Source organism: Malaclemys terrapin, chromosome 6 (genome assembly GCF_027887155.1).
Source record: "Malaclemys terrapin pileata isolate rMalTer1 chromosome 6, rMalTer1.hap1, whole genome shotgun sequence".
Classification (NCBI taxonomy): Eukaryota; Metazoa; Chordata; order Testudines; family Emydidae; genus Malaclemys; species Malaclemys terrapin.
Window position 1 is genome coordinate 9,770,042 of NC_071510.1, and position 27,767 is coordinate 9,797,808.

At 42.2% G+C, this 27,767-nt stretch overlaps 1 protein-coding gene across 2 annotated transcripts in view; it reads right to left on the minus strand.

Moving 5' to 3' along the window:
- Window positions 1-27,767, minus strand: part of RNF38 (ring finger protein 38) — a 207,145-nt gene that overhangs the window by 29,855 nt on the left and 149,523 nt on the right. For both annotated transcript variants that reach the window (XM_054031977.1, XM_054031978.1), the window contains 3 exons: window positions 24,459-24,652; window positions 17,082-17,295; window positions 13,746-13,913 (listed from right to left, as the gene is read on the minus strand). In XM_054031977.1, the coding sequence (XP_053887952.1) occupies window positions 13,746-13,913; window positions 17,082-17,295; window positions 24,459-24,652 (576 nt within the window). The remainder of the gene's footprint in view (window positions 1-13,745; window positions 13,914-17,081; window positions 17,296-24,458; window positions 24,653-27,767) is intronic.

Here is a 27,767-nt window from a genome sequence, read left to right on the forward strand (position 1 = left end):
TCAAATCCGAATTATCTAAATTCGGATTAATCCCGTAGTGTAGACATACCCTCAAATATCCTGGGATCAACACAGCTATAACAATTGAGCAACAACTTGTCTCAAGTTCTAGGTATAAATATTCCAACCCCAAGCATTGCTCAGTTCTTCTCTATCTCCAGAATCCTTAACTTCTGAAGCATAGGAGAGGAAAGTATCACTGTGGCTCTGTGGAGGGAACACACCCTAAGCTCTGTAGAAGGTTGTCCCTCTTCTCTCCTTTCAAATTGCCTGCCCAGGACACGCTACAGGACACTCGGTAGTATGCCCTCTGGAGAAGGGCAGCAGGTTGAGGAAAGGAAAACATTTCATGGACATTTCAATTTTTTTTAACAATGGAAATTTCAAAATTTGAAAAAGTTTAACCAGCTCTACAGTTCATCTTAAAATGGAAAAAAAAAAAAATAGTCCAAAGTTTTCCTTTTCCCCTGAATTTTTCAGAGAGTTCTAAGGAGGCGGGCTAAGGAGCACTGCTAACTGAATGACAATCAAAGCCATGCCCCCTCCCAAAACAAACATCTGCTCTGGACACAGGATTGAGAGAATCTCCATTTGTGAAGGCGTGGAACGAATTTCAGAGAGGAATCCCATAAAGTTTCTGTTAAGGGCATATTGTGGATACTGGCCACTGAAGCAGCCAAACTCCCTAGTGAATGAGCCCTGGGAAATCAGGTACAAGATGTAGGCCAGCTTTTAACAAGAGCACATGCACAGTTTTATGCACTTGAGACAGGCCTTCAGTTGAGATGGCCTAATCTTTAGCTTTCCAGACGCCACGGACTGCTAGGCTTCCTAAGGAGGGACAGAAATTTTGATATCCACAGGAAGGGACTTCACTTCCCTCAGTATGGTTGGAAAAATACAGACATGAAGATTCTATAGGGTAGAACTACCATCAGAATCCAGCTCCAAGACTCTCCTGGCTGAGCACACAGTCCTAAGACAAGGGGAAAAGGGGTAGAAAGAGCAAGATCCTATGTACTCAGAAAGACTCTTGGTAATTTTAATGGAAACCAAATTCAAGTCACAGGGATCAGCAGGCTTCCAGATGGGAAGTGTCACGATTGTAAGATCCTTTAACTTGTTACACCAGGGAATGGAAAAAGCCACCCCTTTCTTAGAAATATTGTATGCAGAAATAGCCATAACTGTTGCCAAGACATCAAATAAGAGGAAGTCTCTTCAACACCAATTGCACTTAGAAGCATAGCACTTCCTAGTGAAAGGGGTCTGGACTCTTCACACTCCAACAGAAGAAAGTAACCTTGACCTAGAAACCCGTCACGTTGTCGTTTGGGCGCTGGGTACAAAATCCAATCTTTCTGCTGGAAGAAGGGTTGTCCCAGAGAAAGATGATTGGTGGTTACGGACTGGGGCACTAGTCTGGAACTTCGGAAACATACAGGAAGCAGACTTCCTGCATGACTTTGGGCATGGCATTTAGCTTCTCTGTGCTTCAGTTCCCCCATCTGTACAATGGGGATGATCGTACTCCTCTACTTCACAGAGGTATTGTGAAGATAAATACATTCAAGATTTGAGGTGCTGTGCTGTTATGTTAATAGGGGCCATAGTCAGAAAAAGAAAATTGCAATAAAATCAAAACTAGAAAGTTTTTAAAGCTACCAAAAAAACCCTTCTACTTTTACATACAATTTTTACTACATTTTATGAATGCTCTGGCAAAGAGAGGAACTGAGGGACTGCTTGAAAGGGATGCAGTATTCATACCTCTGCACAATAGAATACAAGGCTAAAGGAGCACATATACACCCTGAACTGCCAACTACTTTTTAAAAAGGTGCCATGGTGAGGCACACAACTCCTGCAGTATGGCTCTGTGCAGGCAAGGTCATGAAGGAGAACCTAAGAATGGGGAAAACCAGGTTTTCAGTACAGCAGTGAGTAAGTGCTGTGTGACTGACAGTTCTGCCTCAATACAAATATGCGCAAAACAATCACCACTGCCTTTACTGATTAGAGCGGGACTGCTAGAAGGTGCCATGAACCTGTCCCCAATGGCTCAGTACATTGTCTCCAACACACTTCCACCTCCGTAGGCCCAGGAGCGTTGTCAACATCCAACACACTGTATATATTGACAATACTGACTCTGCAGATGGTAAAGAGATGTCACTGATGAGCAAATGCCAGTACTGGAGGCGTAATCAACCTCACTCTATTACTACTACTACTAATTATTTGTATTATTACAGTGCTCGGAAGGCCTCGTCAATGACAAGGACTCCTTTGTGTTAGGTGCTGTACAAACACAGAAGTCCCTGCCCCAAGGAGCTTACAATCTATGTATAAAACAAGAAACAGATGGCTAGGGACAGGGGAGTACAAGTGAACATGAGACAATAGCGGTCAGCATGATGGGCAGTGGTCTTTGTACTCTAGCAGCCTAACCGTTGTCAAGTTTTGTGTAGGCATCACTGAGGTCACGACCCCCCCAAAAATCAATGTTTACTGGAGGCTGATATACTACATAAGATTAAATTTAAACTGAATTTTGATTTCCCCTGAAATGCACTATTAACTGTCCTTGACCATTCACCATCATCTACTGCAATGCAATTTAAGTGGCAGCCCACAGCCTTATCTTGTGGTGACAAGTTATTGTAGTGCAAATGAAATTTTATTGTGTACCATAAACTGAGGATTGGTTCTCTGAATTAACTGAAGATTAATTTATATACTAGAACATTAAGTACTATGGTACAACAGTTTGGTGGAGATTCTTGAAGCATATTAAAACAGACTTCAATGACGACGTATTTAAATAAATATTAGATAGCTTTTCTAAAAGCTTGCAATAGCTCAAACGGAAGTTACAGCCTTGATGCAGGAATTACTGGGTAAAGTTCTATGGCCTAGTCTAACCTCCTGTGTAACAAATCATCATAATGGTCCTTTCCGGCCTTAAAACCTATGAATATTGATCTTGTCCACACAACCACTATTATTCAATATTGAGAACAAAATCTTTATTGCTTACCTCACAATACACTGAGAAAACATGTCAATTCAAGACTATTTTATTTCATTTGTGTTTTTATTATAGTTACGTATAAAGCTGGAGCGTGGAGTGATCACTACAGGTAAAGATGCCTGGCCATTTCCATTCTAATAGACCTTTTCCAGTTGCTTATTTCTAGGGCCAATGTTTTCTGGCAATGAGAAAACAGTAATTTTGGATTTTCAAAGCTGTTTAGTTCAGAAATTTCAGATATGCATTATATTAATACAAACATATTGTATTGTAATGCTGAGGGCTAGAGCCAGCTCCACAGGGGAGGTGGGGGACAGATATGGGGCACTGAGGGCTAGTGCCAGCTGTGTACTGGGAGGAAGGCGGCAGGAGCCAGCTGTGTGCAGGAGGGGAGCAGGGGAGAGGCACTGTGGATACTGCGGAGAGCAGGTGTGAGTGCTGTCTGCTCTGCAGCGTGGCCAGGGAGCCCTGCATTCTGCTTCTGTGCCCTGCCCACCATGGGGAAGCTCCGTGGCAGTTTTGCTGAGCCCAGGCTTGTGTGAGGAGGGGAGAAGTTGGCAGTGAGTCTCAGCAACAGCCAGCCCCCAGCCTCTGCCCTGCACTCTGTGGAGTCAGGTGTCTCAGGCCGGCACCAGGGTTGCCAGATTTATACTGCATTAATAGCCCAAAGTCACTTTAAAACATCCCAATCTATTTACTGAAACAAAGCAGGGAGAGTGCTGGAGGGGAGTGTGTCTGTGGACTAGGAGGGGTATGTTGGCTGGTCTGGAGGGGGTACCTGCGGGCTCACACTCAAGGTGGGGGGCAGTGTTGTGCTCCTTGTCACGGTGGCAGGGCGGCTGGTGCAGGCCCAGGATGCAGTGCCAGCCCATCAGGGCTCTCCCCCTCCCCAGGGTACAGGGCAGAGGCCTGACCCCGTCAATCCTACTGGGCAGAAATCGGGGAGGGGGCAAGAAGAGGGCTGACCTTGCATGCCCCATCCATGCATCGCCTCTGCCATGCGGATAGGTGTTTCCGGGCGGGGGTAGGGGGGAAGAGAGTGTGAGTGTGTGTAAGTAACCCTGCATGCCCAGCTCACCCTCTGATCTGACCCCCGGTATAACACAGGACAGAACTTCCCTGAACTACTTTCTATTTGAATTACAGTAGATCTTTTAGAAAACCATCCAATCTTGATTTAAAAACTGCTAATGATGGAGAATCCACCACGACCCTTGATAAGTTGTTCTGATGGTTAATTACTCGCACTGTTAAAGATGAGAAAGTTACTCACCTTGTGCAGTAATGGAGGTACTTCGAGATGTGTCCCCCTGTGGTTGCTCCACTTTAGGTGTTATTGCGGCCCTCTGCTCTTAACTGGAGATTTATGGTAGCAGTGCCTGATTGGGCCGCACATGCGGTCCCCGTCGCGCACCATTTCAGGTGGTTAACTAGTGCTGTGCGACCAACCCCACCCCACCATTCCTTCTCTACTGCAGAGTCTGTATTTGATAGAATTCCAAAGCAGAGGGGAGGAGGGAGGGTGGGTAGTGGAGCACCCACAGGGACACACATCTTGAAGAACCTGTTAGTGCACAAGGTGAGTAACTTTCTTCTTCTTCAAGTGGTGTCCCTGTGAGTGCTCTACTTTAAATGACTTCAGAGCAGTGCCTCCGCAGTTGAAGTCATAGTAGATGAAAGCAGAGCGTGACCAAACAGGGTATCGGAAGATGCGTGTTGTTGCAACACATAGTGTTGTATAGAAGTGTGCGATGAGGTCCAGGTTGCGGTCCTACAGATTTCTGCAATAGGGATGTTATTGCAAAATGCTATGGTGGTTGAGAGACTCCTAGTAGAGTATGTATGGAGCCCCGTAGGGGACTGTTGTTCATACTAGAGAAACAGAGTTTGATAAAGTCTGATATCCATTTGGATAGTGTGACAGACCCAGACCAGTGGGGTACAGGAGTCTGGTAGAGGGCAAATATACTGGTCACTGGATGAGTAGTTTTCTGTTTCCTGAGTGACCAGAGCAGGGGCTGCACTAGAGTAATCAGGAACCTGCTAGAACCAGTTAAGGCAGGCAGGCTAATTAGGACACCTGGAGCCAATTAAGAAGAAGCTTCTAGAATCAATCAAGGCAGGCTAATCAGGGCACCTGGGTTTTAAAAAGGAACTCACTTCAGTTTGTGGTGGGAGTTGAGAAGCTGGGAGCAAGAGGCGCAAGGAGCTGAGAGTGAGAGGGTGTGCTGCTGGAGGACTGAGGAGCACAAGCATTATCAGACACCAGGAGGAAGGTTCTGTGGTGAGAATAAGGAAGGTGTTTGGAGGAGGCCATGGGGAAGTAGCCCAGGGAGTTGTAGCTGTCATGCAGCTGTTACAGGAGGCACTATAGACAGCTGCAGTCCACAGGGCCCTGGGCTGGAACCCGGAGTAGAGGGCGGGCCCGGGTTCCCCCCAAACCTCCCAATTGACCTGGACTGTGGGTTCTCCCAGAGGGGAAGGTCTCTGGGCTGTTCCCCAACCCACATGGTGAATCTCTGAGGCAAGAAAATCCACCAATAAGCGCAGTACCCACCAAGATAGAGGAGGAACTTTGTCACAATAGGCATTGTTTGGAAATGGCGTGCCCCTTGGATTGTTCGGTGAATAATTTTGGAGACTTACAAAAAGATTTTGTTCTATCGCTATAAAAGGCGAGAACCCTGCGGACGTCCAAGAAGCGTAGTCTGGATCGTCTATTGTCTGTATGTGGTTTCGGAAAAAAATATAGGTAAGTATATAGGTTGGATAAGGTGAAAGGATGAAGCCACCTTAAGCAAAAACTTAGGATGGGGGTCTGAGAGATACTTTATCTTTAAAAAAGATCGTATAGGGTGGATCCGTCATGAGAGCAGCTAGTTCTCCCACCCATCTGGCAGATGTAATGGCTACTAGAAATGCAACCTTCATAGAGAGGTGTACTAAGGAGCTTCTAGCTATGGGCTTGAAAGGGGGGCCCAGTGAGGGCATGAAGGACTAGGATGAAGTCCCATGGTGGGGCAGGTTTTCTCACTTCTGGATAGGAGTTGGAGACACCCTTTAGGAAGCGTGAAAATAGAGAATCCATCAGCTTTATGATAAAATGTCGTGATGGCCGACAGGTGTACACGGATGGAACTCATGGAAAGTCCCGTTTAAGTTCCAGGAGAGAGTCTAAAATAAGAGGTAAGGAGGCTGACACAGGTGCAGCCTGTTTGCATTGGCACCTTGATTCAAATAGTGATTTCCACTTATGTCTGTAGGTGTGTCGGGCAGTTACCCTACAGCTGTTTAATATGTTCTGAATTTCTGCGGAATATGTCATTTCAGAACCCAAGAGCCATGTAGTAACCAGGCTTTGAGATGGAGTTTTTGGGGATCCAGATGGATGATGTGACCTGCATCCTGCGATAGAAGCCGAGGCAGAAGTGGGAGCCTATGTGTAGAGAAGGTAAGGATACCATGTTTGTCACGTCCATGTGGGGGCTATTAGGATGACTCTGGATCCATCTTGTTTCATCTTATGGAGTACATGGGCTAGAAGGGGATTGGGGAGGAAGGAGTACAGGAGGGGGGTGTTCCACTTGATGAGGAAGATGTCGCCCAAGTCTGCTCTGAAGCAGAACTGGGGGCATTTGGAGTTGTGTGTGGTTGTGAAGAGGTCTATTGTTGGGACCCCCACATCTGAAAAATATCTCGGATGACCCAGATGTTCAGCTCCCATTCATGGTCTTGATAAAACTTCCTGCTCAGGACATCTGCCACGTTGCTCTGGCAGCCAGGTAGGTATGAAGCTACAACACGGACGTTGTGTTTGATGCACTATTGCCAAAGATGCATGGCTTCCACACGTAGGAGTGTAACTGCACTCCCCCTTGCCTGTTTATGTAGAACATAATGGCTACATTGTCCATGAGGATCTGTACCGTTTTGTTTTGGATTAGTAGTAGAAAATGAGAACAGACATTCTGAATCACTCGTAGTTCCAGCAGGTTGATCTGAAGCTGGGACTCTACTGGAGACCAGCGGACCTGTTTGGAATGTGTCTGTCGATGTGCCTCCCCAGCCTAGGAGGGATGCGTCCGTGGTGATGGTGAGCGCTGGTGGATTCGGCAGAAACAGCACACCCCTGCAGACGTTGTCTGGATTGGTCCACCACTGCAGGGAGTCCTTTATTGGGCATGGTGAGGAATTTGTTTATGCTATGCCTGTGGGGTGCATAATTTGTCCTTAACCAGGCTTGAAGGCACCGCACATGTAGCCTTGCATGTTGGATGACGGATGTCGTGGCAGCCATGTGGCCTAGGAGTTGTAGGCAAGTTCTTTGCATTGGACAAGTGTTAGAGTAGACTTTTGCAAGTTTATTTGAAGTCGTAAGGAGGTGAAGAGATTTATTGTATGTTGGGTGGAATCTATGGCTGTCTGCAGTGTTGGTGCTTTCAGCAGGCAGTCGCCCAAGTACGGGAATATTATTCCCTCTCGGCGTAGGTAGGCCACTACTACAGCGGGTACTTTGGAAAATACCTACAGTGCAGTGGAAAGGCCGAAGGGTAGAACTGAAAGTGTTCTCGTGCTACTGTAAACTGCAGAAGTTTCCCATGTGAGGGATGGATAGATACATGAAAATACGTGTCCTGAAGGTCGAGGGCTGAAAACCAGTCCCCGTTCTCGAATCCTGGGAATCTCTGTTTTTACAAATAGTTGAGTCGCCGTAGATTGAAAATAGGTCTCCAACCTCCTGTTTTTTTTTTTCCTGCATAAAAAAGTAATGGGACTACTGTACTCGGTCGGTTCGGGTTCTACTGCTCCCAGGGATAGGAGATGGATGGTTCACCTCTTCCCACAGTAGATGTTCGTGAGAGGGGTCCCTAAAGAGGGACAGGGAAGGGGTGTGTGTGGAGTATCTGGTTTTGATGATTTCTAATACCCATCTGTCTGTGGTGATGGACTGCCAGATGGGGTAGAATGGAAGTCGGCGACCTCCAAAAATTTTGCAAGTGGTAGATCGTGCCAGCATGGAGAGAGATGGGATTCTTGAGCCCTGGACCAAGGCTTCAAATCTTGTCTAGAGGTTGATGGCTGAGAGGTAGTAGTCGACGAAGCTAACTGCCTTCTCCTCTAAGTTTTCTGTTTCCGCCCCTTTTGGTTGTAATATCTATTTAGTTGGGTATACGGAAGGGGGTGGAAGCATTGAGGAGTTTGATAATTGGTCTGCCATCTCTTGTTCCTAGGTGTGTGGATGCCCAGAGACCACAAGGTGGCCCTGGAGTCCTTCAGGATATGCAATAACTTGTCCGTTTTGTCCGCGAAGAGTTTGGAGCCTTTGAACAGTAAGTATTCTACAGTGGTCTGCACTGGCTTTAGGAAACCGGACAGATGAAATGAGTAGGCTCTCCTGTTGCTATGGATCTCACTGTGGAATCAGTGGAGTCAAGGGCAGCTTGTAGCGCTGTTCTGGTGATAAGATGGCCCTCTGTGATGAGTGCTTTGTATTGATCCTTTTTGTCTTCTGGAATAAAGTTTATAAATTCTGAGAGACTTGTGTAATTATTGTGATCATACTTTGCCAGTAGGGCCTCAAAGTTGGCAATTCTCAATTATAAGGTCGCAGCCGAGTATGCTTTGCGGCCGAACAGGTCGAGCTGTTTCCAGTCTTAACAATACTATAGAAACACCCCATATGATAGCTTACCCCGTTCGTTCACCACATCGATAACCAACGAATTCGGCGTTGGATGTGAGGAAAAGAATTCAGTGCCCTTGGCCAGCATGTAATACTTCTTATCAGACCTTTTACAGGCAAGTGCAATCGTTGCTGGGGTTTGCCAAGGCGATTTCACAGGGTCCATAATCGCAACATTCACGGGAAGGGCGATTTTGGATGAAGTGGACGTGTGTAGTATATCCACTAGCTTATGGTGAGATTCCTGGACCTCTTCCAGAGAGATGTCTAGCAAAGTGGCCACCGTCTTGTAGAAATCCTGAAATTGTCTGCTGTGGTGGGAGGTGGAGGCATAATTGTGCCATCCGGTGAGAAAGATGAAACCTGAATGTCAGCCTGGTCGTTTGGGTCCGAGAATTCCTCCTGTTCTTCGGTCCCTTGTTGGGAGACAGCAGAAGGTGCCTTTGATGGCAGTATGGGTGGCTGAGATGCACCAGTTGCGAGCAGAGTGGTGGGTATTCCCTGTTGTTGCTGTTGTGGATACAGAGCCCATGGCTGCCAGAATGGCCATTGCGGTTGAAAGGGCACTGTGGGCATCCAAGGTTGGCCGTACCAGGGTTGGTTTGTAAAATCTACAGGGAATCCCATGCTTGGTGGGGCCTGTGTGGGAGGAGTAGCCACAGGAGAGGACACTTGCCACAGCATTCCTATATCCTTCTCTTCATTGTCCTCCCCACTAGAGAATTGTGGTGAACGCTGTGGAGAGCTGGGTTGGCTAAGTACCGCATGTACCATGGTACCGTTAGTGTGAGGAGAGGAGACTGCAGTACCGAGACAGATAAGTCTATGTGACACAGGAACTGCTGTCATGTGCCTGGTCTCAGTACCGGTGGGATGGCGGAGCTCGGTACCGTGTGCTGGGTTTTTTAGTACCATGAGTACCTGGTCTGTCGGCTGTTGATATGATACTCTTACCTGAGATTCCCCTGTTTATACATGCAGGGATCACATAAGCCCCTTTGGCCATTGCATTGCACTTAAACTCATGTTCAGCAGATTATCCACCGTGACCCCTCAAGTCCATGTCAGAGTCACCTGCTTCCCAGGATATAATCTTCAGCCCTGTAAGTATAGGCCTGAATTCTTTGTTCCTTGATGTATACATTTAATATGGCCATATGAAAAGGCACATTGTTTGCTTGCGCCCAGTTTACCGAGCGATCCAGATCGCTTTGTATCAGTGACCTGTCCTCTTCATTATTTACCACTTTAAGTTTCCTGACATCCACAAACTTTCAATAATGATTTTATGTTTTCTTCTAGGTCATTGGTAAAAGTATTAAATAGCATAGGGCGATGAACCGATTCCTGCAGGTCCTCACTAGAAACACCACACGCTCTCTAGGATTCCCTGTTTGCACTGCATTTTGAGATCTTTCAGTTAGCCAGTTTTTAATCCATTTAACATGTGCTATGTTAACTTTGCATCATTTTCTTTTTTTTTTTAAATCAAAATGCCACATGGTACCAAGTCAAATGCCTTGCATAAGCTGTCAAGCTTTCATTTTACAGGCTAAAAATTTTCCAGATTTTGTCTTTGCCCAAAGGTGATTTTTTAAAAAAATGTATGCAAACATGTTTCTGTCATTTCTTAGATGAAGGCAATGAAAAGCCACCCTAACATTAAAAAAACAAAAAAAACCCAACAACCTTTTTTGGGAACAGTTCTAATATCTATAAGTGGACCTAGAAAGCTGAAATTTGAGACAGACAACACATTTTGATGATCAGGTGAAAAATCAGTTTTGATTGGTCACAGATATAGGCACTGAGCAAGAGGTCTTATGGAAATAATATCATGCTATCATGTGATTAAAAATTACTGTAATGTATGAGCACAAGAGGGCAGGGCTGAAGATGGGCAGACTATTTCCTCACCTTCATTTTTCCCTGCAAATGTAACGTTCTTTTAATAGTGATTTCACTGAACTGAATATACACGATGAAATTGATGTGTTATCTCCTTCCATGAGCAGATTAAACTGTATTTTATGACTGTTTTATGGGCAAACTTGTTATGTTTTGAATACAAAATAGTATTGTAACAAAATGTCATGGATAAGGCAGAAATCAGTTTAAGTGAAGATGGTTCCAAACCCATAATTATCTTCCACCCATGTGTGCACTGGAACTACAGAGCTGCTTCCCCAATCAGATTACACCACTCTGAGCATTTGTCAATGAAAGATTTTCTTCTCTGTGCTCTCCCAGCTCAGATTTTGAAACATTCCGGAGGGTTCCTTTAAAACTAATTCCTCTGCAGTTTTAATTGTAGTAGTTGCTTTCGAACTGGACTTTCTCCCCGTTGTCCTCTGCTGTTCCACAGATTTTACGAGACTGCATAAAGCCAGAAATGCTTCATTAGGAGGGTAGATAGGTGGGTGCACCTCCAATCAGTTCTTCGGGTTGCTCTGCACAGATGCTCCTTTTCCAATTTCATCTGTTGCTCCTTAGCACTTTCGGGGCCATGTGAGACTGTCTCTTTCACAGGAGTTCACTGTTCAAACCACTGTTTCATTGTCACAGTCACTCACTTCCGTGAGCTAGATGTGGCTCCACTGACTGGTACTGAGCATTAAAGATCCCACAGCTCTTAAAACTGTGACTTAATCTATATAGACCGGAGAGGTCTCCTCTCTGCTTCCCTGGCACTCTGACCATGTAACAGATCACCTCAATTTTGACAGCTCCCTCTCCCTGCACAGGATTGAGGTGCTGCAGCAAAGAAACAACTAGGAAGAGGAAGTGCTACCAACAGGCATCTTAGACTGCAGGATGCCAGAAAGCTGAAGAAGATATCCAACGGGGAGTGAATGGGGTTTGGACAAAGTGAATTAAAACTGCTGTCCCTGGTCCATCAACTTAGATGCATCAACAACTTCTGAAATAGATTGCTCTGGCAGTGTAAAGGGTCTTGAAATAGCTGTGAATGTAATTACAATGCAGAGTATCTTTAGTGTAAATGAGAATCAAGCCCATAATTTTTTACAAATTATATGAGCAATTTTCACTGCTCAAAAAGCCCCTGAAGTAAACAGGAGCTGGAAAGGGAATGAATCTTCTTCTTGAAAAAGAAGAAAAAAAAAGTTATGCTGGTGTGAATTGGGGCAGTCAACGTTCATATGTTAACAAAATGTTGCAAAATGGACTGATATGCTTCTGCATATACACTTCATATAAATATTACAGATTAAAAGGTTTATTTATGCATTGTTAAAGCTGAGAAATTAACTCTGAAGTCAGAAAAGTGCTTTACTCAGGAAATTAAGGTTCTTAACACAACGTTAGTTCACACCTAAACCACGACATTAAGTCACCCTATTTTCATAACTTCTAGAACTGCAATAAGTAGTGTATAAGTAGGGCAACTGTATAAGTAGGGACATTGCCAGCAGATCGAGGAACGTGATCGCTCCTTTATTCGACATTGGTGAGGCCTCATCTGGAGTACGGTGTCCAGTTTTGGGCCCCACGCTACAAGAAGGATGTGGAAAAATTCCAGTGGAGGGCAACAAAAATGATTAGGGGTCTGGAGCACATGACTTACGAGGAGAGGCTGAGGGAACTGGGATTGTTTAGTCTGCAGAAGGGAAGAATGAGGGGGGGATTTGATAGCTGCTTTCAACTACCTGAAGGGGGGGTTCCAAAGAGGATGGAACTAGGCTGTTCTCAGTGGTGGCAGATGACAGAACAAGGAGCAATGGTCTCAAGTTGCAGTGGGGGAGGTCTAGGTTGGATATTAGGAAACACTATTTTACTAGGAGGGTGGTGAAGCACTGGAATGCGTTACCTAGGGAGGTGGTGGAATCTCCTTCCTTCAAGGTTTTTAAGGCCGGCTTGACAAAGCCCTGGCTGGGATTTAGTTGGGAATTGGTCCTGCTTTGAGCAGGGGGTTGGACTAGATGTCCTGAGGTCCCTTCCAACCCTGACATTCTATGATTCTATAAAAACAAAGCCAAGTTAACTATATAGAAAAAAAAATTGAATCAGTACAGAAGTGGGGGCTAGAGAAGCGCTCAGTAGTGTGACAGGTACAGAAGAATTGGTACTGAGAGAAATGCAGCCCTGCGTACACAAAGATTTTTTCCAGTCTATATGTTCCAAATGATTACTGGGGCGTAGACACAACATGTGTTACTTTCCATTATCGCCTTATTTAAAACACACATGAAAAGGCAGTTTTCTGGATTTCTGGATTGTGTGAGCTCCTCAGGGAGTGGCTTAATTTGTTACTTGTACAATACTGAGTGCACTGTCAGCACTTACATAATGATAGTTCTCTCTCTGACAGCAAGGCGGTATGCATGTAATGTAGCTGGATGGTATTATCCCCATCTAGTATCTGGATGAACTCTCTGTATCATTTCAGGTCTGAGACAGGAAAGAGTTAGCTCGGCAAGTCAGTTATTCTGCTCCCAGCAATGTGGGAGAAACATGGTTATTAGATAAACAAGGATGATTTGACAGTTTCTTTGTTAATGTGTTTCCAAATAGTTGTGCTATCTTTTGGCCTGTGTTAGTCTTCTTTTAAAAATTTTGCTAGTATTTACACAAATTATTGATTTTAGAGATGTAGCTGGAAGGCCTGATTTTATATATGCGCGCACACCCTCTGAGGGGAAGGGGTCTCTTACACCTAGTCAATTATTTTAGTGGGCTTCCTACTATTTGATTAACTTAAAAAACCCTTTCCTCCAAATTCCTTAACTTGTTTTGTGAAGCTATGGATGTGTGTCCAGAGACTGGAGCCTAAGCTAGTTCTGACTTTAGTTAAAACATGTTAAGAAAGTACTACACCACTATGGAAAAAAAGTACATAAACATAAAACACGCAACCCTGCATCAAGCTAAAAGGCCACCCACACTTTGCCCCAGTGAAGAATGGATTTCTCTGATGGAAACGGCAAAACCACATTAGCTGTGAAGCTCCAGGCTGCCCACCCCACACACTGGAGATGAAAGCCTGTGTCATTAGATAAACCTACTTACTGGAGGAGGCACACTGCAGACGGGAAGGTGCTGTCCACTGAAAACCACAGAACATCCTGGGACCTGCTGTGTGTTACAAGCTGGTATGTGCTGGCCTGTGCAGAGCGGAATCCCATGTGGTGCCACCGTTGTTACTGTGTATGAGACAGGGACTGTGCCCTGGTGGATCTGTATTGAAACAAACAATTTTCAGTAATTTTGTTAATTTACACAATTCAGAGGGTTCTGAACAGTTACGGTTTGACATTTAAAAATAGCAAACTTTCACCTGAATACCAGAAAAATCACATTTTACACTGACAGTATAAAAGAGAGTTACAAACCTGTAATTCCTGTTCTTAAAAAATATCCTCCTCAATAGATTACTGCTCTTACATCAGTGCTTCCTGAATAACGCCAGAGAGGGAACTCTCAACTCAAAACATTAAATCCTCCAAGACACAAACATCTCAGATTCTGTAGGGCCCCCCTCATGTGTTCAGATTAGTTCCTTTCAAAAAGGAGGCAGTAACTCCCACATAAAAGACAATTAAAATCAGAAGGAAAAATATACAAGTAGCTAAACAGTCTTCCAAACTCTGATGGGAAGAGAGGATAAATGATTTTCCACAGAGATATCGAAGAAAAAAATTCAGATAATTTTTTTCTCCCAAGATAACCATCTTTGCATATTCCCACTCGAAGGTGAAAGCTCAAGCTTAACAGAACAGTGGATAAAACCAAAGGCTAATTTAAAAGCTAGGAAGGGAAAGGTTACATGCCTCAAAGCACCACAATTACAGGTAACTGCCACTAAGGACCCACACTCCTGGTCTGAAAATGCCCAGGGCTGGGAATTAGCAACATCTACTAGAACTCAACATTCAAACCCGAGGGACTAAAAGACAGAGGGCCCCAACCACTGCTTGGTTTCTTATACTATATCAGAAATCTCCAGTAAAGACTCCAAAGAATTAGAGACAAGGAGTGTGGATCCATAAAAGGCAGTTATCTTGAGAAACCCTTCTTCTTCCTTCATGAATTGCTTGCCTAGATCCCGCTCTGGGGGAATTAACAAGCAGGAACAAACCAGTACACAGGTGGAAATAAATACAAATTAAGGCTGTCAAATTATTTAAAAAATGGATCACGATTAATTGCAAAATTAAAAAAATAATCTCAATTAATCCCAGTTTTAATCGCAATGTTAAACAAGAATAGAATACCATTTAAATATTTTTGGATATTTTCTACATTTTCCAAATATATTGATTTCAATCAACACAGAATACAAAGTGTACAGTAATCACTTCATATTTTTTATTACAAATCATTGCACTGTAAAAAAGAAACAGGAAATCGTATTTTTCAATTCATCTCACACAAGTACAGTAGTGCAATCTCTATTGTGAAAGTGCAATTTACAAATGTAGATTTTTTTTATATAACTGAACTCAAAAATAAATCAATGTAAAACTTCAGAGTCTACAAGTCCACTCAGTCCTATTTCTTGTTCAGCTAATCGCTAAGACAAATAAGTGTGTTTACATTTACGGGAGATACTGCTGCCTACTTCTTATGTATGTCATTTGAAAGCAACAACAGGAGTTCGCATGGCACTGTTATAGCCAGCATTGCAAGGTATTTACATGCCAGATATGCTAAACATTTGTATGCCCTTTCATGCTTCGTTAGCATAATTGAAAATCAATATATTTGAAACTGTAGAAAAACCAACCAAAAATATGTATAATAAATTTAAATGGGTATTCTATTAGTGTTTAACAGTGCAATTAAAGATGCGATTAATTTTTTTAATTGATTTGTTTTGAGTTAATCGCTTGAGTTAACCACTATTAGTTGACAGCCCTAATATAAATGAAAGACAACTGCTCTCCTGATCTGCTACAGAACCAAACAAGTATTACTACACAGATGACAGTCTTGCATACCTCTATGACGAAAACATTATGGGGAGATAGTCCAAGTGGCCTTTGACTTAGCTCGGGCACCACTGCAGACCTTTTGTAGCAGGGTTAGCAGAGGTTCCTAGGCAATGACTGCTAGGCACTGATGGTCATGCCAAATGTGAGTCAGGAGAGGACTACTTCTCTCATGGAGCAGAGCAACCATGGCATCCAGGAGGAAGTGATCCCTTCCCTGAAGTAGGATCAGTGTCAAGGACCAGCATGAAGGACCCACCAATAACCACGGCGACTAGACCTTGGTAACATTGACACACTGGTTATAGAAGATGCCGAGAGGGCACAGAAGCAGTGCTGTGGGACCTGTTTCCCCCCAGACATGCCCTGATGTAATCTCATCATTCGGAGTGGGAGGACAAATTTGGTGTTCATTTTGAGATGCTCCAGCAAGTTGATCACTTATCAGACATAAGGGAAAATTCGGAGAAGGCCAGAAGGACTGTTAGCTTAAACTTGTACTTGTTCACAGGCACATAATGTAGATGTCTGCTTACTGAGGAGAACTTTGCACAGTGATCCCTTATCTGCACTGACCACATTAGTTTACAGGCAGGGTTTTAAAGTATTAATTTTAACATAAAGCTCTAAACAGTTTGCGACCTGGCTACCTGACAGGCCAACTCCCTCCCCATGTGATGCTATGTAGTTGCAGTCAACAAATGCACTTGGGCTCTAGGCCCTCTGATGTGAACAGGGTGGGGCTAGGCTAGTGGAACATCTTCTCCAAAGGGTCCTTGATTCTGGAAACTGCTCCACCTCTTGGTGTCTCAATCTGAAACTTCACTTTCAGGATATGCTGCCAAGATTAACTTCTTTCTGGGGCATTTGGGGAGGGAGTGGGCTGAGAGTCAGAGTAACAGATTTGGGGCTGAAAACAGGAGTTTATTAGATTCTATCCACATGAAGGCAGTCAATTATATGCATTGTGAATTCTATTTTTATACTGTCTACTTTAATCCTGTAAAAGCACCTAGAGCTAAAGATATGTATTTTATTTCAGTGTTTATGAATGCCTACTTCATAACTACACCACATCCCCTCTCAAACTAAATTCACTTCAGAAGCAGAAAAATTACGTTTCAAAAGTGTGATCTGAAGGCCTTTGGAACTGTGCTGATGGCTGCCTTGGCCAAATCAGTAACTTTCACTCTCTGTTAGGCTTTGGTTTTTTTTTTTTTATAACCAATATTTTATGATATTTTCACTGCTGTATGTTACTAGTGCACCATTATGACCCTTGAAAGAAACTGCCCCAACAGACTGCCAGCAGTAGTTACCACAGTGTTCTATTTTCAATGCCAACTACTCGGAGTTTTTGGAAGTCTTAGAGAAATGCAGTGTCCTTAGCACATTCAGCCCAACATTCTCATACCTGTTCATGAATGTCGACCATCACTGCATTCTGCTGTGGCGGATGAGCGGCTGGGTGCAACATACGGGGGGATACATTCGGTGGGTGGAAGGCTCGGGGCTCTTCTATTGCTTGTTGCTGTCCGTAGGGGAGATGGTGATAGTTTTCGTCTTGACTAATGGAATTGTGTCGAGACAGGCGATCCCTTCTCGCTCTCTGGCGTCTAACAGGAGGACTGGGAACACGTTAAAAGGGAAGACGTCACACAAATTGCCACAGGCCTCTTTCTTAAACAATATCATACATAATCCAATACTGAGGACAAGTCTATACTAGACAGTTCCATCAACATTGTTATGTCAGCTAGGGATGTGATTTTATTTTTTAAACAGACAGTGGTATACTGATAAAAGCCTCAGTATAGATGCAATTATTTCAGGATACAGTGATTATACCAAAATATGCCAATCAGGAGAACCAGCATAAGCTAAATTAATATAAGCACTTTATACAGATATTGTAATCACAAGATACATTAAAAGAACATGAAGGTTGCCAAGTCAAGCACTCAAAAGTTAGAAAATGCCAGGATTAAGGTGGCTTGTGCAATCTTGTACGTATGCATGAGGAGACAGTCTACAAGTATATGATCTCACACTTTTTTTTCCCCCCCAAAGGACCCTGTGACTCATTCAGCACACAGAATGGATGTTGCTCACTAAATGAGCAGCTATTCAATATCTTGTTTTCTCCTCATTATTCAGTGTGTGGCCTCAGGCCTTATGTAGTGCACACTATTCATACCCTGCTCTGAAGATAGAATTATTAATTTCTTCATGGGCTTTTTCTCTGGCACTTAATGTAGTAGCTGAATGCTTCACAAACTTTCATTTATTTTCACACCACCCTTGTGAGCTAAGGTGGTGATATTATCCCCATTTTACAGAGGGGGAACTGTGACAGATTAATATAAAAAGTATCCACTCATTTTGGATGCCCAATTTGAGACATCTAAAACCGGATTACGGAGCATAACATAGCTCTTTCGGTGATCAAAGTACAGCTCCTATTGACTTTATTTGCAACTGAGAGTGCTCAGGCCTTCTGCTAATCAGATGCCAGGGTCTGAAGTCAGCACTCAGAAAATGAGCAATTAATGACTACCTGCAAGAAGTTTAGTTTAAGTGACTTGCCTGGTCTCTGGAGCACGCCCATTGCAGACGAAAACTTTGGCGAATAGCTGCGCGCTAGCAAGTCTCTACAGAGCATACGCAAACTGCAATTTTTCCAAGTCTTATAATTTGGCCAAATTTGGGCAGATTTTCACAAGAACAGGAAAAGGCAAATTTGACATAGGCCACCTTCTGCCCAAATTTCAAGTCTCTGCTGCAAAGCATGGGGGCACTTTTTCCTCAAAGAAAAAGACACCAGACTGTTTTAACATGGGCAAAACATTTTTTTCCTCTCACCTGATTCTCAAAAGAAGGTGAAACTGTTTTGGCTGAAATTCCCTCCACCTCAAAAAAAAAAAAAAAAAAAAAAAATCTTCCTGAGCTAAAACACCCAGGATAGAAAATTTCAGCTCAAATCATTAAAGTTTGGCAAAGTCATAAGCAACTGAAAACAGTGTCTTATAATGGGAACTGTCAGGCAATCTTAACAACAAGTGTTGTTACCAATCCCGCTTATAATTACTTGTGTTATATTATAGGAGAGCTTTGCTGATTTAAGCCTTATAAGCAGGTACATGTTTCCCTTGTATTCCTCCATTTTAGGAATCTATTATAGTGTTTGATAATTTTTGCATAACTACTAATAAAGTTATGCTGACGTAGCTATTATTGGTGTCATCCGAAAAGATTTACCCCCAGTGCTTTCCATAATCACACTAGACAATCAAATAAAGCTGCACAGATACAAATCTAGCTTTAAGGTTGTGTACATTCAGTTACATATAAATCAACTTGCCCAAGGTATTCAAGTATGCTTTATGTTAGTGACGGCTTTTAAATGTCTAAAAATTGCATTACTACTAAGGTCCACTTGTTCAAGGTTGTACATCATTAGATAAGATAGACCTATATAATTTTGTATCTACTACTAGTAGTTTGTATCTACTACTGCAGATATTTTATTTCATATTGCAGGCAGCAAGATTTAAGTTTTAGTGAATTCAGATTTAAACTTTCTTTATAAACACCTTTACAGTAGCAGATATGAAGCTTAAATGGTCTGATTTATCTCTCTAATCTTCAGCTAACATCGGTGCAAAGCTGTAACGTCATAGGAAGGAAGGACTTGGGGTTGGAAAAGTTCTCGGAGTGGTAAAAGTCACTGATGGCAGTTTCAACATTTTGAAAAAACGAAACAAGTAGAAACACCCTAGTTTCCCCTGCCATTTATCTTTAGACACAGTAGCTTTTTTAGCTTCAGTTCTGCCTTTACCTTTCCACAAGTAGTCCCAGTGGTCAAGCTTTACTTCTGTTAATTACCCAGAAGGAAACAAGTCATAACGAAAACAAAAACTGTCAACACTTTTGGGGCACTTTTCTATATACTGATTTATGGGCAGCACAGAACATAGTACTGTGGAAAAAACAGAACTTGATGCAAACAGACTTCTCTGAGGTGATCAGATATATGTCAGAATTGCGAAGAAATGTCCCTTTCCTTAGGTGTAACTCGGAGATAACCTCCCCATGTGTAGCTCTATCAGATGACTAACTTGGAATTATTGGAAATGCCTCATGCAAAGTAGTCACAACCTGCACTTAACCTTCATACTGCAGTAGTGCTCATTGGCCTCAACCAGTTTGGGCCCCATTGTGCTGGGTAATACACAAAAATAGTAAATGACAATCTGTCTCTAAAAACTTAAAAGACAAGGCCTAACTTGTGGACCAAACAAATGAAACAAGGTTGGGGAAACAGAGTAACAAATAAATATAACCAGATGCATGCAATTCTTAGCCAGTAACAATCACAGCTGTCTGTAACTGGAGATTCCTGTCCACTGTATTTAGCTGTTCAACATAAGTACTCCCCTCCCCCGCCCCCACGAACTTTTTTAATGTTCTCAATCAGGGAGCAGAGTACCAGAACTACTGCCATGGAGCTGATGCGAAGGAACATGAGGGTAACAAGACTGAGGAGAAGGCAGAGGGAAGATGGTGTATTATACATCAGGGGAGGCAGGAAGAATGGGGATGGAAGCTGGAGTGTGGCAAGGAAAGGACGAAAGGAGGAAAACGGCAGCTCCATCTTCCCAAATAGTAGAGGGCAAACCATGCAGACACTTTCCCTGCAGCTGAGAGAAGTCCACCCTTGTGTCCACTGTGTACATAAGGGTGAATGTCAAACCTAAATAATCACAAATTGAGAGGACAGCTGATTTTTGAGCCTGTAGAGGGAAGAAGGCAGACTAACAAACAAAGCTTATTTTGAATCAAGATTTTCTGGGGTCTAGCTTTTTTTAAAATGCTTGGTGCTGGCAGTACTGATTTATTTGCTAGCCATTTGGTGACCAACAGCTTCAAAACAGTCTCCAGTCAGAGCAAGCTCAGGTTTTGTTACATGGGCAGCAGATTAATGGATATACGTAGTGACAGAGACTAAACCTGATAAAACTTGAAGCAAGTTCATCAGAAGAAGGGCAAATTAACTTCACTTTTAAACAGAATTATGTAAAAGCCTATTGAGCTTATTTTACTAGTAATCTACTTTTTATTTGTATTACGATGGTGCCTGGAAACCCCATGCAAGTTCGAGGCCCACTGTGCTAGGCACTGTAGAGAGAGTTCCTGTCCTGAGGAGGTTAGTCTAAACAGACAAGACAGAGGACAAGAGGGCAAAACAGAGACTCACAGTTGAAGGTCAATTGAAGAGCTGAGAATAAAATACAGGTCTCCTGAGTCACAGGATAATTGCCTATCCACTGGACCACGTTGCCCCTCTCCATGCAATAATCCAAGAAATCAACTCATTGACTTGCATTATTAGTTTTGACTGCTGGTTGTATGAAAACCAATATAATTTTGAAAGTTGTGACCCAAAGCTTCCAAGATTTGTGACCCTAAAGACTTCTTTAACAATAAGTAACAATGTGCTACAGCTTCAATAAACTAACAGAATGCCAACTGACAAAGAAGCTTACGAACCATAGCTCAAAACTTAACTAAGATAAAAATGTAAACCCTTGCAATACATGCACCACACATCTAAGCAATCACATGATACTACTTGCATCAACCTTGTCAGTTTTATTCATTCTCATTTAAGAACTCAATAATAGTGGGGGATTTCAATTATCCCCATATTGACTGGGAACATTTCACTTCAGGATGAAATGCAGAGATAAAATTTCTCGATACTTTAAATGACTGCTTCATGGAGCAGCTGGTACGGGAACCCACAAGGGGAGAGGCAACTCTAGGTTTAGTCCTGAGTGGAGCGCAGGAGCTGGTCCAAGAGGTAACTATAGCAGGACCGCTTGGAAATAGTGACCATAATACAATAGTGTTCAACATCCCTGTGGTGGGAAGAACATCTCAACAGCCCAACACTGTGGCATTTAATTTCAAAAGGGGGAACTATGCAAAAATGAGGGGGTTAGTCAAACAGAAGTTAAAAGGTACAGTGACTAAAGTGAAATCCCTGCAAGCTGCATGGGCGCTTTTTAAAGACACCATAATAGAGGCCCAACTTCAATGTATACCCCAAATTAAGAAACACAGTAAAACAACTAAAAAAAGAGCCACCGTGGCTTAACAACCATGTAAAAGAAGCAGTGAGAGATAAAAAGACTTCCTTTAAAAAGTGGAAGTCAAATCCTAGTGAGGCAAATAGAAAGGAGCATAAACGCTGCCAAATTAAGTGCAAGAATGTAATAAGAAAAGCCAAAGAGGAGTTTGAAGAACAGCTAGCCAAAAACTCAAAAGGTAATAATAAAATGTTTGTTAAGTACATCAGAAGCAGGAAGCCTGCTAAACAACCAGTGGGGCCCCTTGATGATCGAGATACAAAAGGAGCGCTTAAAGACGATAAAGTCATTATGGAGAAACTAAATGGATTCTTTGCTTCAGTCTTCACAGCTGAGGATTTAGGGAGATTCCCAAACCTGAGCCGGCTTTTGTAGGTGACAAATCTGAGGAACTGTCACAGATTGAAGTGTCACGAGAGGAGGTTTTGGAATTAATTGATAAACTTAACATTAACAAGTCACCGGGACCAGATGGCATTCACCCAAGAGTTCTGAAAGAACTCAAATGTGAAGTTGCAGAACTGTTAACTAAGGTTTGTAACCTGTCCTTTAAATCAGCTTCTGTACCCAATGACTGGAAGTTAGCTAATGTACCGCCAATATTTAAAAAGGGCTCTAGAGGTGATCCCGGCAATTACAGACCGGTAAGTCTAACGTCGGTACTGGGCAAATTAGTCGAAACAATCATTAAGAATAAAATTGTCCGACACATAGAAAAACAAACTGTTGAGCAATAGTCAACATGGTTTTGTAAAGGGAAATGGTGTCTTACTAATCTATTAGAATTTTTTGAAGGGGTCAACAAACATGTGGACAAGGGGGATCCAGTGGACATAGTGTATTTAGATTTCCAGAAAGCCTTTGACAAGGTCCCTCACCAAAGGCTCTTATGTAAATTAAGTTGTCATGGGATAAAAGGGAAGATTCTTTCATGGATTGAGAACTGGTTAAAAGACAGGGAACAAAGGGTAGGAATAAATGGTAAATTCTCAGAATGGAGAGGGGTAACTAGTGGTGTTCCCCAAGGGTCAGTCTTCGGACCGATCCTATTCAACTTATTCATAAATGATCTGGAGAAAGGGGTAAACAGTGAGGTGGCAAAGTTTGCAGATGATACTAAATTGCTAAAGATAGTTAAGTCCAAAGCAGACTGTGAAGAACTTCAAAAAGATCTCACAAAACTAAGTGATTGGGCAACAAAATGGCAAATGAAATGTAATGTGGATAAATGTAAAGTAATGCACATTGGAAAAAATAACCCCAACTATACATACAATATGATGGGGGTTAATTTAGCTACAACAAGTCAGGAAAAAGATCTTGGAGTCATCGTGGATAGTTCTCTGAAAATGTCCACGCAGTGTGCAGAGGCGGTCAAAAAAGCAAACAGGATGTTAGGAATCATTAAAAAGGGGATAGAGAATAAGACTGAAAATATATTATTGCCCTTATATAAATCGATGGTACGCCCTCATCTCGAATACTGCGTACAGATGTGGTCTCCTCATCTCAAAAAAGATATACAGGCACTAGAAAAGGTTCAGAAAAAGGGCAACTAAAACGATTAAGGGTTTGGAATGGGTCCCATATGAGGAGATTAAAGAGGCTAGGACTCTCCAGCTTGGAAAAGAGGAGACTAAGGGGGGATATGATAGAGGTATACAAAATCATGAGTGATGTGGAGAAAGTGGATAAGGAAAAGTTATTTACTTATTCCCATAATACAAGAACTAGGGGCCACCAAATGAAATTAATAGGCAGCAGGTTTAAAACAAATAAAAGGAAGTTCTTCTTCACGCAGTGCACAATCAACTTGTGGAACTCCTTACCTGAGACGGTTGTGAAGGCTAGGACTATAACAGAGTTTAAAAGAGAAGTGGATAAATTCATGGTGGTTAAGTCCATTAATGGCTATTAGCCAGGACGGGTAAGGAATGGTGTCCCTAGCCTCGGACTGTCAGAGGATGGAGATGGATGGCAGGAGAGAGATCACTTGATCATTGCCTGTTAGGTTCACTCCCTCTGGGGCACCTGGCATTGGCCACTGTCGGTAGACAGGATACTGGGCTAGATGGACCTTTGGTCTGACCGGTACGGCCTTTCTTATGTTCTTATGCTCATTTGAAATTAGATTGTACGTTTATTAGGGAAGGACAAAGTTGTAAGTTTTCTAAGTGTCATACACATTTATTGCACTATAAAAATAATTAGTCTACTACTACTAGTAGTAGCCTGTCCAGAAATAAGAATCTTTAGTTTTTGGTTGATTTTCTGACACACTGTCTATGTGTACAACACACTAATGTACAGCATTAGAGCAATGAACGGATTCTAACTGAAAATGGTAAGGAGCAGCCACCCTCTCCAACTGTACATGTCCACACGAAATTATAGGACGACAGTACACTGACCTCATAAATTACTTCCAATACCAGTTTTCAGCAGCGATAATAGCAAATGTTTATCAACAAAGCTTTCAAAATTAATATTTATCATATAGTCTTGTATAACTAGGAGTCTTCTGCTAGGAATACTTCATTTCTAATGCTAATGAATCACTGCTGCCTTGAAAAAGATCTCGCCTGAATCAGCAGACAAGCTAGCAAGAAACCACTCCACAATCTGACTAATCCATTTACCTCCTCCTGTTGCGTGCAGGTGTGTTGCATCGTTCCCCTGAGAAGTGATGTTGGTTGGGTCGAGCTGAAGGAGGCTGCCTATTTGATGTCATCTCCCATGGTCGCATTGGTGGTGATGGGGCTGGTGATGCTGCTGTATAGTCAAAGACTGAATGAGAAAGGCGTTGTCTCTTAGGACTCGGACTGTCTTCACTCTATACAAATGCAAAAAATAAATGCACCTGAATGAGTCATACCCCAGACACACTGTTCTGTATTATTACTGCAGTTTACATCTGTGGGGGAAAAAACTGAAGTAGACTATATACATTCAAAACAAAATACCACTTGAAGTTAAATGTCTAGTTGTCACATCATGAAGGTAATGGATTCTACAATTATTTTATGGCTTCCCCACCCCAAGTACAGTTTTATTACAGAATTCAGTGCAATATTTTAAAAATTCTAATGCTGAGGTAGAAACAAAGTTGCCAGAGATACACAGCTAAAAAAATGTTTGTTTCAAGAGAGGGGTGTTTTTTTTTTTTTTTTTTTAAATGTAGGGACTCTTCCAAAAATGTTGCTGGCTAAGCACCAATTTCATGCCAATGGGATCCGTATTTGTCAATCATTAAATAGTCTGCCAGATGGAGTTCTAGCTCAGCATGTGCACCCCAGATCCACCAGGAGGATGATCACTATACAGCTTATTAGACATCTGATTTGTATTGCAGCCAATTTTAGTTCTGCTTACTCCGCTCAGATGTGTCTCTTGTCCTTTAACTTGTTAGCGCAAGACTGGCAATTAAGTGTAAAAAGAATTTGACAAAAGCGTCAGCTAAGTCAATGTAATTTTTACTTTAAAAAATTATCTGGTTGGATACCTTTTTCCTGATCTGACCACCTGTTTTGCTGACACAAAGAATTCTAATGGACTACAGGAGGCCAAATTGCTCCAATACCACCGGTGTTGACAACATCTCAAATTTTATTACCTGACAGAATAGATATCTTCTGTGGAAAGGCAACTGATGCCGAGAAAATTCAGCTTCTCTGCTATGGCCTTGTCTGTCTCAATTTCATTTTTTACTCTCTGATAGTCCAGTTGACGTACTCATTCTTTTGCAAGCTTTCTGCTTCACACATTTAAAAAAAATGCATTGTTTCTCTCTGTGGCTATTTACTCTTCAAAAATCCCTGTCTTCATAAAATATACATATGTATATATTTCATCTGCCATAGTTTATGTTATTTTTATTAGTTTCACTAATGTTGCATTTACATTTTCAGAAGAATACTGGTTTGGCTTGAATACTCTCTTCATCTCTGACAATTAACCACATCTCTTTTACCTTCCTGTTTCGGGATATGCACAGTCTTCATATCTATTATAGGCTAAGGATTTTACTTTCCTAAGTTTTTACTTCAGGGCCTTTTTGATCAGCTCCCTTCGCCCCCTCGTCCCCCCCGTTCTCCCAATCTCCTTTTCTAAAGCTAAGTGCATAGTGACAGGTTTATTTTTTATATGAAATTCCTCCCTGAGGATGCAGTACTTAAATTATAATCATTAATAGCTGTAAGGCTACAATTACTTTTTTGACCAACTCCTGTATCTCAGTTAGGAGTAAGTCAAAAAAAAAAACAACCTTCCCTCGTGTGCTTTAGGACTAGGGATTCCAAGAAGTACACTAGTAAGTCAAGCAACCATTTCCCTAAACCTTGCCCTGTTGTGATGTTTGGATGCTGGTAATTGACGTTTCCCATGATCATTTCACTGATTTAGTTGCTTCTTTGATCCCCCTCAACACTGTACATTCAAAACCTATTCCAGATCGGACCACCAACTGCCTAACTTTACTAGTGGTAAGGAAGGAGAAAAGGGTACAGCCTAAAAGCATAGCAAGCAGTACCTTTGACATGCTTCAAGTTCCTACTTTGATTTTTAAATTTATGTTTAAAGTTAGTGTTGTGAAGATTGAGGTAAGTCACGAAGGCAGGGTTCTATGGTTCGTGGCCAAAATGAGAGTTTTCAAAGACAGTTTTGGAAACAGGAACTTGTATGCTTAAGGTGAGTGGGTCAGATCCAGAGAGGTATATGTACCGATAGGTAAATAGGGCAAAAAGGCCAGGCATACTTGGAGGCTATAGAGAACCATATGAAAACAAACAGGTGCAGATGGGAGGATGAGACGAAAGGGTTCAGTAAGCTGGCAGAGGGGGCAAAGCCTAGTGAATGGTAACAGGTATTCATTGTATTCACCTCTGTTGGTGAGAGAGGGGAGTTTTCAAGCTATTGTTTGGCTAACAAACTTTGATTGGTAATGCCATGCATCTGGCACCTTTCCTTAGCACTAAATTTATGCTTAAATACCCCTTCCCCCATCCCCTATTTGTCCAAAAAAGCATATTTATCCTGCAACACTGGTTCTTTTGATTATTTTGTCTCTGAAGAGATGCACTCCAAGCACAAAAGAGAGCTCATGAGTTTATAGAAGATGGCAGAGATGTACCAAACTAACAAGCTGCTAGGCGGTTACCCTTCATCATTCCAAATTACTATTTAGTATATCTACTCCAAACTCCATAATATGTGCTAATTGCCTTCTATGTTAAGCAACAGTATTTCCATCCCAACTTGTCCATTAGAAAGAAAATAACGATAAAATCATTTTCTGAACTACATATAAAAGCATGCTTTTAAAACCTAATTATGTTTTTCTGAACTGGAAAAAAAATAACCTAAAGCTAAATCCTAACTTCTTCATAAATTAGTGTCATTAAGAAAAAAACATTGGTGCTTTTTCTTGGCTTTAATTAAGAAACCAATTCTCATGAGATGATTTTAACAGGGTTACAAGAGCATATTGCAAAGAGTAACATGGAATTAGTGGCAGAAACAAATCCCATACAAATTAAGATCTATTTACATTTCAATTACACTGAACTCATGGCAGAGCTGGCCACAAACAGTGTAATTTTGCAGTCTATAATACCCTAAGTTGGCAAATGCGGTGCTATATTTGTACCGTATGTCATTTGTTGCAACATTTACATCTCCCCAAATTTCATGCCAACATTCAACAGGCCAACTCAGAGTCCCTGGACTACCTCCTTTGCTGACAGGCCATTCTGTGTTGTCTGATTTTGCTGCGGCCAAACAAGCAGCAAGAACAGAAGGATGTTGGCCTGATAGCTCTGGAAAATGCAGTTTATTTTTATTAATTACATAAATTAAAAACTGATATGACAAAAGCCAGGAACTAAAAGACTGCATTGATTCAAACATGAATTTCTAGAAGAGCAAACAACATCTGCACAAAATACAGCACA